The sequence below is a fragment of the Engystomops pustulosus genome, chromosome 8, assembly GCF_040894005.1.
Source record: "Engystomops pustulosus chromosome 8, aEngPut4.maternal, whole genome shotgun sequence".
NCBI lineage: Eukaryota > Metazoa > Chordata > Amphibia > Anura > Leptodactylidae > Engystomops > Engystomops pustulosus.
This window is the reverse complement of record NC_092418.1, coordinates 82,357,542-82,370,558: the sequence shown is the minus strand read 5'-3', so window position 1 is coordinate 82,370,558 and position 13,017 is coordinate 82,357,542. Positions and strand designations below refer to the sequence as shown.

The 13,017-nt window shown below is 42.3% G+C and overlaps 1 protein-coding gene across 4 annotated transcripts in view; it reads left to right on the top strand.

Moving 5' to 3' along the window:
- The window catches only part of PCNT (pericentrin), a 49,575-nt gene that overhangs the window by 1,377 nt on the left and 35,181 nt on the right, over nucleotides 1-13,017 (top strand). For 2 of the 4 annotated variants that reach the window (XM_072121517.1, XM_072121520.1), the window contains exons 2-10: nucleotides 3,626-3,805; nucleotides 4,460-4,615; nucleotides 5,177-6,934; nucleotides 8,423-8,506; nucleotides 8,591-8,740; nucleotides 9,493-11,059; nucleotides 11,484-11,551; nucleotides 11,646-11,739; nucleotides 11,830-12,161. In XM_072121517.1, the coding sequence (XP_071977618.1) occupies nucleotides 3,626-3,805; nucleotides 4,460-4,615; nucleotides 5,177-6,934; nucleotides 8,423-8,506; nucleotides 8,591-8,740; nucleotides 9,493-11,059; nucleotides 11,484-11,551; nucleotides 11,646-11,739; nucleotides 11,830-12,161 (4,389 nt within the window). The remainder of the gene's footprint in view (nucleotides 1-3,625; nucleotides 3,806-4,459; nucleotides 4,616-5,176; nucleotides 6,935-8,422; nucleotides 8,507-8,590; nucleotides 8,741-9,492; nucleotides 11,060-11,483; nucleotides 11,552-11,645; nucleotides 11,740-11,829; nucleotides 12,162-13,017) is intronic. The other 2 variants (XM_072121518.1, XM_072121519.1) reach the window with 2 other exon arrangements.

Sequence of the window (13,017 nt, the reverse complement as noted above, 5' to 3'; positions counted from 1 at the left end):
GATGTAATTTGAAAGATTCCTGTGTTCACTATCGTAACCGCATGGTTCTAGGTCAGTGATGGGGAACCGTCTAGAGAATGAGCTACCAAAACCCACATAATTATCGCCAACAAGTGCCAACATGGGAATTTCAGCAATAACTTATTGCTCCCTGTCATGCCAACAGCTTCAATAGTATCTTTGTCCTGAGGACACCAATGGCATCCCTCCAGTCCATCTGTCCACTGGGACAATGTCCTGAGTGCCACCTTTGGTACCTTCCTATAGGTTCGCCACTACGGTTCTCGGTACTACAGAGCCCATGATAGTGATTTTTCCTTCTGGCTCAGTGACTCACCTCAGGCAAATATGACAATTCGCTACTTATTTTCCCATGACTTTAAAGGGATTAATAAATAAATTAGGGATAGGCTGGGGCAATCTTTTAAAAAAAAAATAAACGTGTCCCCACCTCCTCCGGCGCTGCTGATATCCCCCGCTGCGGTCCATCTGATCTGTGCTCCGGTTTGTTTACAGGGGCGCACATCCGACACCCTCTCCCAGCGAGGAACAGGGACCGATTTGGCGAGCTCTGTGCAGTGTAATCTGTGTAGTGCTATATAAATGAATTATTATTAATTACCTGGAGAGGCTCTTGGTTAAGTGGTATAGTTTGTCTTTTTAATGTCCATTCATCCCAGTAACTGCCATGTAAATGTTCCTAGCTGACTGCTGCTTTCATCAGAACAATGGGCAGCATGCCAAGAGCGGGCACCCAAGCCCATCAGCAGGTCTCCCTGGGGTGGACACTAGGAAAGGTTTTGGTTTTGCAGAATCTGTACTGATGAAGGTTTCCTTGCTCTCTTGTACAGATGTTGTGTCTATACATAAAATTCTGGATTAATGAGAATGTTTAAACTATTCCGTGACTAGTGAAAGTTCTGTGTGGTACACCCCTTTGCTTCTCAACTGAAAGATTTTTTTTTTTTTTTTTTTTTTTTTTTTTTAACTTAAAGGATAGGTGATAAGTTTCTGATCAGTTGGATTTGACTACTGGGATCACGGGAATGGGATTTCTGTACTCCACATATGATTAAAGTGGGGGCACTGCTTGTTTGACTGTTGCATGGCATTGAATGGATCAATGTGCTTTTACAGTAGGGTCTGTAGACATTCTGTGGATAGAGGAAAACTTAAGTGCGTTGCGACCCCTTTAAAATACGGAATATTTATTGGGAAGTATTGAAGTGCATCATAAAAATAACTATGAATCGGTGATCTCGATTCATGGATAAAGATTTTGATCATCTTTACTTGGGGAGGATTATAAATATCAGATTGGTAAAACAACTTTAACCGATAAACCGCAGACATCCGAAAACGCAACTAAAACAGAGATTGAAACTGGAAGCGCCACTGTTCATGTCGTGGCCAAGTCACTGCAGCTCAGCTCATATTCTAGAGGACTAGCAGTTATAATAATCTTTATATAACATCTTCAACAAAAATCGGCAGCACCGAGCTCCACTTTTTTTGGCTAGTGTTGGGCATGGCTGCACATGTTCTGCAGAGAATCTGATGTAGATATGATTCGTATTTTTCCCATCCTGTGGATCCAAAACCTGCCGCATAAATTAATGCGCTGCAGGATTTTCTCTTTACACAGCATGAGAATGGGATTTGTATAAACGTCATCGGTTCCTTTTTATAACTCCTGTGTATCCTTAGCCTTGGGTATTTTGCATATTGAAATGTAGAGTTGAGCAGTGTACCTGACGTGGTGCAGGTGGATCACCATCACCTTTGTTGTCTACTTAGTGATGCTTTAGCTTTTCTAGGCAGTATTTATGCCGTCACACTGCAGCCCGTATTCTGCAGCATCTTCCGGTTATGCAGGGGTCCTACAAAGAAAGAGAATAGACTTCCTCCCCCAATTATATACAGGTGAAACAGAGGCCCATATACAAAACCCCAAATGTGCAATTATACCTGCAGACTGTGAAGGCATCACCCTCAATAATATCTCTTAGCAATGTTTGGATTACCTAGCTGGTGCATTCTGGTGCTGAGTACTGGAGCACAACTCAAACACCACTATCTCCTCTCCCAGTGATTCAAATCTTGTGCCTGTGCTATGCATGCGCCCACCTGAAGCAAGATGACGACTTTTCAGGCACCTTGAAGTCTCTCCCTTTACTCAGAAGAGCAGTGGTTCTCTTAGGTTCTGGTCACACGTTCTGTTAGCATTGCGTTCACAATGCAATGCTAGCTCGCGGGCCTAGGTCCGATCGCTTATGGGTTTCTAGGGAAACACATGCGATTGTTAACCATGCCACAGTGTCTTGCATTTAAACAATACAAGACACCGGGGCCTGGTTACTGATTGCATGCGTTTCCTTGAAACACTATGGGGGACATTTACTATGGTGTTTCCGCCAGTTTTGTGGCGCTCTCACCACATGTTCTGCTCTCAGACCTATTTATTAGCTGTCGGGGACAGAAAAAATGCCTTTTTCCGTCTGCTCCGACTCTTCTCCGAAAAGGGGCGTGGCTTTGGCGGAGTGGAAACTCAGACAGAATTAATATGTGTCACAGCCATTTTTGGGTGCTGTAAACTGGCGGAAAGTAGACCAAAAGGAAACTGTTGGACATATTTCTGGTGCTCTGGACAGATTTTGGTCCCAGGGACAGAAAATGGTCTCGGGGACAGAAACGTCTCTGCACAGCTCTACAAAATTAAATGTGTATCTTCTTTCCGAGATCAGGTCGGTAACAAAGCCAATGCAGACACCGACACTTTAAGTAAATGTCCCCCTATGAATGCAATGCTAGCGGAACGTGTGACCGTGGCCCAAGGTCAGCTGTCCAATTGGAAGACTAGACTATGTGCCAGCCAGTGGCGTAACTTGAAGCTGTTGGGCCCCAGTTCATTCATGGCAGACTGTATGGTTTATAATACTAGCCTTCTCATATGGGTAAGTGACACCTTAAAGGGGACCTGTCACCAGCTGTATATGTGCAAATGTGGTGACATTTAAGTGAATTCTCTTTAAAGAAAATTCTGATGTAAACTTTACCAACTAATAGCTGGTGAACTCCACAGTTCTAAACTACTCCAAGTACACCATCCATATGGGGCAAAATAACACTCTGGAGTCTGAATCTACACTGATCTATTCACTTTTTAAACATCTCAGTTGTATTCTTTGATCGTACTAGACTAGAGGGATGCTATATATTCATTTTTCTAATAATTGATACATGTATCATTGCTCTTGTCTTTGTTGTGTGAGCCCTGTGTGTAATATTTAAGCAGGTGCGCTGTACGTCTAAATCCCTAATCCATCTCAATCTTCTTATGACTGTAGTGAAGTGTTTAGGTGACTATATGTGGCTTCTGCCGTTGAGCTTGAGTGCCTTTACTCTTGTCTCTACGCAATGCTTTCGGTTCATTTTTGGGGGATTTTTTACGTTTGCCGTTATCTGTGTACTCATGGACGTCGGAGTGAGGACTGAAGGTGTTGCTGAGCGGATCCCTGGCGCATCCATGCGCTCCACACGTTATAGGAACAATGACGGTTTTGTGGCCCTGCTACCTCTTCCTCACCTACCTCTCACTTTATCTTTCCTTTACTTTCCTGTGCAGCTTGCTCACTTCAGACAGCGCAAAACAAAAGGGGAAAGCTCAAAGGCGCAAAAAAAGGCGCAGAAGAGGAAGAATAAGGCTGTACACGCGAATGACGTTTCGAAGAAGGAGGACTCGCTAGTTCAAGACGAATACTCAGAACGGGTGACGCTGTCTGGGGCGGATGATGTTACAATAGAGGTATGAGCTTAGGGCACTTAAACCCTTTAAGGTGGTGGTCACTTATCTAACCAACATGGACTCTACACATTCTGGTTCTTGTCCTCTTGTGTAAATAATGTGTTACATATCTCTGCGTAAGATGGGAGCTCTATAGTATGCTAATATAGATGAAATTATTACCTGTACGTCCAAAGAACTTGTTTGATCTTCAGCCTTCTAAGTACGCCTATAGAAATGTGACCTACTTTATATCAACAGTAAAAGTATAGTCGCCTATAGGCCTAAAAAATTGCAGCTAGTTTAGGAAGGTAAAAGCTGATGACAGGTTCCCTTTCAAGGTAACCTGTCATCCCACTAAACTAGCTGCCCCCACGGGTAATCCTATATCTTGGATTCTATTGCGACTAGATTCATGTTTCTAGTATCGAATTAAGGCTACTTGCATAAGAACTTAGTTGGTCCAAGGAAACTGATTTGTGCACTAACTAGTCTGTTCCTACGGGAGACCTTGCATTTTAGTGAAATTATTGTGCCAATTAAATTGGTGGATTAGATGTCTCAGAGTGTAGTATATAAAATGTATATAGAACTTATTACTATGGAAAGAATATCAGATTTATTTTTTTTATTTGTGTAGATCCTAATAATAAGGTTAATAAATATTCTTTTCAGCAGAGCATGAACAGCTTGTTGGATGTGTCTGAATGTCAGGACAAGACAACGGATCTGGAAGCCAGACTGAAAACAAATGACTTTGAGGTCCTGAGAAAACCTCTGCATGGATTCCAAACACCATTGGAAGACAATCTGACCCCAGAGCCACATGAGGTACTTGGATTTTCATGAATTGGCAGAATAGTACAGTGAATGACTATTCTGTGACTCTGAGGGGGAGGAGGTCCACTTGTAGAAAAGCCCCATTCACATTAGATGGTTGGCTGATCCAACTAATTTGATATAAAATGTGTATGGTGGCTTTATTCTGAAATGTCATCATTTTACGATGTATAACCACAGTCAGTATGTTGCATGGACACGTCAGGCGGACATAGCTTTACAATGTAGGTCTGGAATCTAGCTTATAGCGTGATACGTTGTACTGTCCACTGCTGCATATTTCCATCCATTGTTTTCTACTGGATGGGATGTATACTGAACAGACGCCTCCGCCTGCCAGTATATGCCTTTGGATACCTTCAGAGTGTATCCCCGGAGCTTTCCAGTCATATACGGTGAATGTATCCAAAAATTGTGATGTGGATGTAACCTAAACGCTTTAGTTAAGTCACTATAGCCATCTTACTACAGCCATTTTCTAGGTGTAATTGTATAGTAGTTGCTTCTCCAATGCTGTTTATTTTAAAAAAATATATATATTTTCCCCTGTAGGAAACTAAAGAAAATGAGTATAAAGTAGCAAAACTAGAACATTTGATGCAGGACCAACAGCTGAAAGTTGAACTTTTGCAGAGGAAGCTGGAGACATCTGAAAATTCTGTGTCTCTTTTGCAGCAAGAACTTTCTGATCGAAACCTTGAAATTACACAACTTAAAAATAAGATGTCTGGGTCCATTCGGACAGAATTCTCACCCACCAGTCTTCAAAGTGACATTGGAGGTGGTGGGGAATCCTCACGAAGTTCCAATGGAATGGACACTGAATCACTGGCTGCATTGGTTGTAGATCTGAAAGAAAGACTTGCAGAGTCAGAAACTCTCCGGGAGAGCTTACGTCTGAAAATTGAAGAACAAATGAAGGCATTTGAGATGGAAAGGTCTGCCTGGGAACAAAAGCACAATGACACGGTGGCTAATCTGACTCTTCGACTCCAGCAAGCTGAGGAGATGGCCGTCCAGGACAAGGATGAGAAAGAGCGTTTGAACCAAGAACTCCGCAATCTTAAAAATAATCTTAGGTTAGAAGCTGAAAGTAGTCAAGCCTTGAAACTGCAGCACGAGCGAGACCTGCAAATGTACGATCTTAAACTACAGAGCTTGGAGGAGGATAAGACTAAACTCAACCAACAGCTGTCCATTACCTGGAAACCTCTGGACTCTGAAGAAAGAGTTGATATAAAGGTGATTGATAAAGATACTAGAGTTGATTTTAGACCGGAGTTAGAAGATCTTAAAAAGAACCTGAACAAAGTTAAAGCCAGAAAAGAACTTGAGAATTCGAAAGCCATGGAACTTCCCATAGAGGAAGATGAAGTGGCTACTACACCAGCTTTGACTTCCATGGATAGATACCTGATCCCAAATCTCTCTGAACTTGATACTAGCCAAGAGGACTTGAGTGAACATAGTAAATTTGAGCTTGATAGTGACTTTCTTTTGGAACAAAGTATAAACTCCACTATGGATGGGAATATTAATCTCCTTTCTTCTCCGATGCCCATTACTGGTGTCCTGGCAGATGGCGCTACCTTAGGGAGGCTCTTGGATCCAGAGTCGTTTGCGGTCTATCTGTCTAGCAATACTGGGAGTAATGTGGAGGCAGAGCTCAGTCCTGTGATGACCAAAGACTTGGTACAGAAATGCACAATTTTGATAGAAACTCTTCAGAACAAGGAAGAAATGTTACAGAGAAGCTCTGAGGCTCTGGAAGAAGCTTTACAGAAGTGGAGAGATGTGACTAGTGAGCTTGCAGTTGCAAAACTAGAACTGGAGAAGGCCCCCAAGATAGAAAACTGGGAAGAACAACAGAAAATGTTAGAGGAAATAAAATCTGAGAGGGATGATCTAAAAACAAGGATAACTGACCAAGAACAACTTCTAAGAGAGGTCCAAGAGCAGAAATCTACAAATGAGGAACGATTATCACATCTGGTGGAAGAGAAGGCTTCCTTAGTGACCAAGCTGGCTGCAGTAGAGGAAGAGCTGGAAAAGACTCTGGAGTTGTATAAAGATCTAGAGAATAGCCACCTTAATCTTTCCCAGAACTTGCAGAAATCTGAAATGTCTCGAGAGTCTGAACGTCAGGAATTTGATAATAAGCTTAATTCTAAAGGTGTAGAGCAGCAGCTACTGGAAGAGTCAATACGGGCCAAGGAAAGCGAATTCTATCAGAGAGAGGAGAACCTGCAGGAAGAAGTGGCATTATTAAGGCAGGTGAAGGAAGATCTAGAGAGCAAGCTGCATGAAGAGGTTCGTAGAAGTGTATAGTAATATAAACTGGGGTCCTATTCTGTGTTTGATCTTTTTATTTCTTATTTCTCCTCCTAAACAATGCTTGTTTAACCTAATCTATAGTTTATCTAATATGCAAATTAGATAAGAGGCTACTGGGACGTTGAGTAGCCTGAAACGGGAGCAAAGGCTACGCCACACCCTAGTAGCCAGAGCTCTGCCTTAGGCGCACACATCGTGTGCTTGTGCCCAAAGTTCAACCCATTCTCTGGTTGAGTTGATTGGGAATGGATTGTGATCATGGGTTTAAATCCTGAAAAAAACACCCTGGAACACAGGAACAGAGGTCCAAAATGTTGGTCATCCCTGCTTGAATTTAGAGATGGTCTTTATTGACCTTTATGGAGTTGCCAAACGTAACAGGGTCCAGTTCATACAGTGTGTTAAGGCTGTGTGCATGTAAGTGTTTAGCTGTTTATAGGTGACAATAGCCTTTGCTATTCTAAATTTTAAAATGCCTTAGTTTTATAAAAGTGCTGAAATAATTCAGAATGCAAACAATTTCACATTACCTGGCTTCCTGCCAGCAGCATGGGGTGAGTCCTAGGGGTAGAGCTGCAGCAAACTGTTTGTCTTCTCTCGATTGACACCACCACCACCACCTTTCTGGCATGTGCATTGAGCAGGCAGGGGAGTGATGGGGATGGTGTGTAGGAGAGGAAGAATTAAGCTATTGGAACCTGTCACAAGCCTCAAATGACATTTCTTGTGACTGAAAATATCAAGCATTAAAAACCAGGGATACTTGCTCACAGATCCAGGGACTGTGACCATGGCTCCCAACTATCCTGGATTTGGTAGGGCAGTCCCAGTTTTTGAGAGCTGTGCTGGACAGTTGGGAGTTTGTGCCAATTTTTTTTCCCCGCACATCTCCTCTGCGTCCAGCCTCCTGGTTCCGATTTTAGTATTTCAGTGCTTCCCTTCACATGTAGACTGCCCCTCCACACTCCAGCAGATGCTGGTGGGGGGTGCACAGTACGAAGGGGATCTGCTTCGGGAGGCACAGTTAAAAGGGGAGCTGCTGGGGGGAAGGAAGTACACTATGATGTGAAGCTGCTGAGGGAAGGGGGAACACTATGATGGGGAGCTAGGGGGACGTATACTGTGTAGGGGTGAGGCAAAAGGTGAAGAAAGAAATGTAGTTGGCACGTTATGCTCACGACAAATTTTGTCCTTCTTCCGCTCCGTAGGTTGGGAAGTTTAGCTATTACTGTGGCAGGAGTAGTGGGTTTGTACAAAGCCCCCCCCAATACCTCAGCTGTTGTGTCGTTTTCCAGAATTCTTGGTAGATTCCAAAAAGACAAACTGGTATGGAAATTGAAAGTGTAAAAAAGAAGAAATTATATTTGCATAAAAGGAGGTGTTTTCATTTGCTCAGAGTCTTGTTGAATTATTTGCAAGTTTTAGTTCTTGCCCTACCTTTATGGACTTTCCCATTTTCTTTAGGTAAACCGTCTAAATGCTGACTTTGAGAAGAGGATGGATATTTCTGGGGAAAGCTGGAAAGAGCAAATTGCATTAGTAAATGAGGTATGTAATGCTGAGCGCTCATCTGTTACAGGTTTGTATACACTTGCTCATCCGAAGCTTCATTCAATAACCTGTCTTCTGCAGGAGCACAAAGGAGAAGTTTCCCTTCTAAAAGACGCTCATGAGAAAGAGCTGCAAAAGTTGTTGTCGGACCTGAGTGTGGAAAAACAGAAACTGGTGGAACTCCAGCAACAGCTGGAGGACATGCAGAGGACAAAGGCCGAGCAGATCCAGGTATGTTAATGAAGGACCTTTACTAGACCACTGATGGTGCACTTTTTAGAGACTGTGCCCAAATTACAACCAAAACCCACTTATTTATCACAAAAATAACTTATTGCTCCATGATCTGTGTTCTGAGAACACCCATACCATTAAAAGTTAGAGAAGAATTTTGGATAATCGTTTTAGCCTTCCACCAGTCCCCTGAACAGGAAGTATCAGGGTCTGGTGCAGGGGCTCCAATAAAAATCGGGCACTGTCCACACTGCTAAACTCGTCCCGTAGTCCCAGTCAACCATGGATGTCTCGCTTTAAAATGGCGCTTAGCACTGCTCACACGGCACCCGTTCAATAGGTTTGCCACCACTGCACTAGACTGTTGTTGAAGCTTTTAACAAATAAAATATTAGGGGTTTTTCTCATAATTGTTAACTTTCCAGTATAAAAATGGCTCTTGGTTCACTGTCCTCTGTTCTAGTGATCATGCACGCATGCTGTCACGCAATTTCAAGTCTATAATACTGACAAAATGCTAGAGTGTGGAGTGAAACTATATTATTCCCTATCAACATTGAATGGATTGATGGTGGCTATCCCCAAACACCACTGTATTTTATGTAGGGTCACTGTACTTTTGGTCTTATAATTGGTGGAGGACCGAGTCTTCGGGATCTTTATTACTTTGTTCATTTCTTATACTGCAATCTTCTTTACAATCTGTTTGGTTTATTCTGTTTTTTTTTTTTTTTTTCCCCTATATGCAGTCACACAATATGGAAATGGAAGCCTTACGTCTTAGTCTAAATACCCTTCACACGGCACACCTTGAACTAAGTCAATCAAACCTAGTTAAAGAGAAAGAAGATGCCTTGGTACAGCTACGGGACCAATTGAACAACAAGTGGGCACAAGACCTAGCAATGCTCCAGGGCAAGAATCAGTTTGAAGTAGAGCATTTACGCAATGAGCATAGCCAGGCTTTAGAGAGTTTACGAGAAGAGCTTTCAAAGGAGATGTTGCGACACCAGAAGGAACACTTGAAAGAGATTGAGCATCTGAAGAAAAAACATGTAGAAGAAACGTCAGTGTTGGAGGAAAGGCATCAGAAAGAGGTTGAGATGTCAGAGAGGATTTCTGAGGAGTTTGAGCAGAAACTAGAGATGCTACAAGGAGAACATGCTGAGAAACTTGATAGAAAGTCAGAGGAACTCAGATTGGTAGAAGAGGAAAGTGTAGTGAAATTGTCAAAATTGAAAGAAACCATCTCTAAACATTACGAAGAGTTGGAACAGGTTCGAGAAGAACTTTCTGACACCTTAAAGCAAAATGAAGAACTTTCAAGGCAGATTGACTTTCTTTCTGAGGAACATGCTCTAAAGATATCAGATATGCAAGCGCAGCAGAAGGCGGCTATAGAAAGCCTTGAGCAGGACCGTTCAAGAGAAAATAAAGATCGGGAGAAATGTGGAAACCAACAATCGGAACTGCTGGAACAACTAAGGAAGGAGCTTTCACAGACGACTAAGCTGCATTCCAACCAAATGGACAAACTTCTAGAGAAACATTCACATGAATTGTTAAACTTGCAGGAGGTTCATTCAAGAGAAGTAGCAGATCTGCAGGATCTTCTTGCCCTGGAAAGAGAGTCAAAAACAAGGCAGCAAGATGAGACTGCAGAGAAGGTTATGCAGCTGCAAATGAGGTGTGAAGATCTGGAGGCCTTACAGAAAACCCATCTTCAGGAGAAAGGAGAGTGGGAAAAGCAGACACAACAGAACCTAGAAACTCTCAAAAGCCTAAAAGTAGAAATTATACATCTACAAGAGGAGCATTCAAAAGCATTGGAGCAACACAGCAAGGATATTGAAGAAATACAAGAGCAACATGTCCTGGAAAATGAGGAATGGGAGAAGCAGAGAGACCTGCATGCTCAGGAATTGGATCTTCTGGTCAATCAGCATTCGCAAGAGCTGAAGCGTATTGGGGAAGAACTGTTACAGAACTCCTTGCTGAAACAAGAAGAACACGCCAAGCAGTTAGAACAAACCCGAGAAGAATGTTCCAGACAAATATTAGAGTTGCAACAAAAGCATCTTGCTGAAATCCAGAGTGTGAAGGATATTCATAGGCAAGAGAGAGAGGAGTGGAAGAAAGAGTTGGATCAACTGCTCCAGCAGATTCACTCTAATGAAATGCAGCAACCAACTGATACAGACTTCCCCGAGTCCAAGGATCTACAAGATCAACACATGAAGCAGATTAAGGACTTGCAGGAGCATCAAGGACAGATGAGAGTATTCAGTCACCAGAACCAGCTGGGTAAAGTCTCAAGTATGATCAGAACTCTCATCATAAACAAGGGGTTGAATTAATAGTCCTAAAGTTAGATGCTTGGGCTAAGAATTAGTTGTGATGAATCAAATTTATCATGGAGGCTGTTGCTGTATGGTAAATTTGGTATCTTAGGCCTGTTTCTCAGTTAAAGCCTTTGGTGGTGGGATCTAATGACTGGCTGTCAAGGGGATCCAGCCTTGTTCTGCTCCATAGATGGAAAATGCTGACATGGCTCTTATGGCACATAGTTAGGAAGACACTTGTGGTTCATGAACTCTACGGTGACGAGTACATGCATCTTTTTATATCAGCCAACATCAGTTGGAGTAGATAGTTTTCATGATAAGATTCCTACAGTTACAATGTAACTTTACTTGGATGCATTAAATCAAAGTAAAAAATATATATTTTCTTTGTTTAGCATTGCTACTTGACTCAAGCTATAATCCAACTAAAGCCATTCCATTGGAGCTGGAGAAACAGCACCAGGTATTGAATTAATGTCCAGTTAATCTTCACTCTGATGTACATCTTAAAATCCTTCTAAAATGTCAGTTTCTTTTATTACCCAAACCTGTTACAGAATTGTAGTGGGAAACAAATTGAGTCCAGTGAAGAAATCCATCTTCTATGGTCCCAGATCGACCGGTCCAGAGCAAGTCGCCAAGAACTCAACGGTAAGTGCTTCATTCCAGACTTGTAAAAAAAAAAAAAAATTCTCATTGGGACAACATGCACTTAAAATATTGTATATATTTTATATTTAGAATTAAAGGAGCAGCTCCTTGCTCGCTCTACACAGCTGGAAGAAATTGAGAGGATGAGGAAAGAGTTTGAAAAGGAACGCCTGTTGATAAAAGCCGAACACGAGAAGGAGATGGAAGAGCTTAGAATTTACTTTGAACAGAAGTCCATCTCCGCGGAAGAGACCTACAGAGAGGAGCTGGAGATATTACATCAACGCCTTCGAGAAATGAACGATGATGAGAAAGTGGAAATGACTCCTCTGAACTGTTCTGCTTTGTCTTTAGAAGAGTCTTTTGACAGTGAAAAGCTAAATTTTCTGCAGCATTTGACAGACCAGCTGGTGGAACACAAGGTAAGGCCTCAAGCACAATATATGGGGGAGTCAGCCGTGAGCTAGCAGCAAAATTGGCAGCTAGATCATGGCTGCCACCCTTTGTGACCACATATTGTCTCACTGCACTGTGCATTGTCTCACCAAGCTGTTCGGCTGCACCGCAAACTATAGCTCAGGTCCTATACTTATCCTGATTTGTGGAGCAGTCGCTCTGCTTGCTATGGAGAGGGAAGGGGTGAGCGCCCCCACCATCCTGTTTTGCCACTCATGGCACTCTCCGCTGCAGCAGACATGTGCATGAGAGCTTAGTCTGTAGGATAGAATGGTTTTGGTCAACACTTTATACATCTATAAATCTCTATATATTTTACACATACAATATATACAGTGCCTTGCGAAAGTATTTGGCCACCTGGAACGTTTCTACCTTTTGCCTTATTTCAGGCTTCAGACATTAAAATTGTAATTTTTTGGCGAAGAATCAACAAGTGGAACACAATTGTGAAGTGGAACAAAATTTATTGGAGATTTTAAATTTAAATCCTTATAAGTACACCTGCTATGTCGTAGTCTCGGGGTTCTGCATCATGAAGGAACACACCAGGCAGGTCTGTGATACTGTTGTGGAGAAGTTTAAAGCTGGATTTGGATAAAAGGTTTCACAAACTTTAAACATCCCAAGGAGCCATTGCAAGTGATCATATTGAAATTGAAGGAGAATCTGACCACTGCAAATCACCCAAGAACTGGCTGTCCCTCTGAACTTTCATTTCAAACAAGGAGAAGACTGATCTGAGATGCAGTCAAGAGGCCCAGAATCCTTCTGGATGAACTGCAAAGATCTACAGCTGAGGTGGGAGAGTCTGTCCATAAG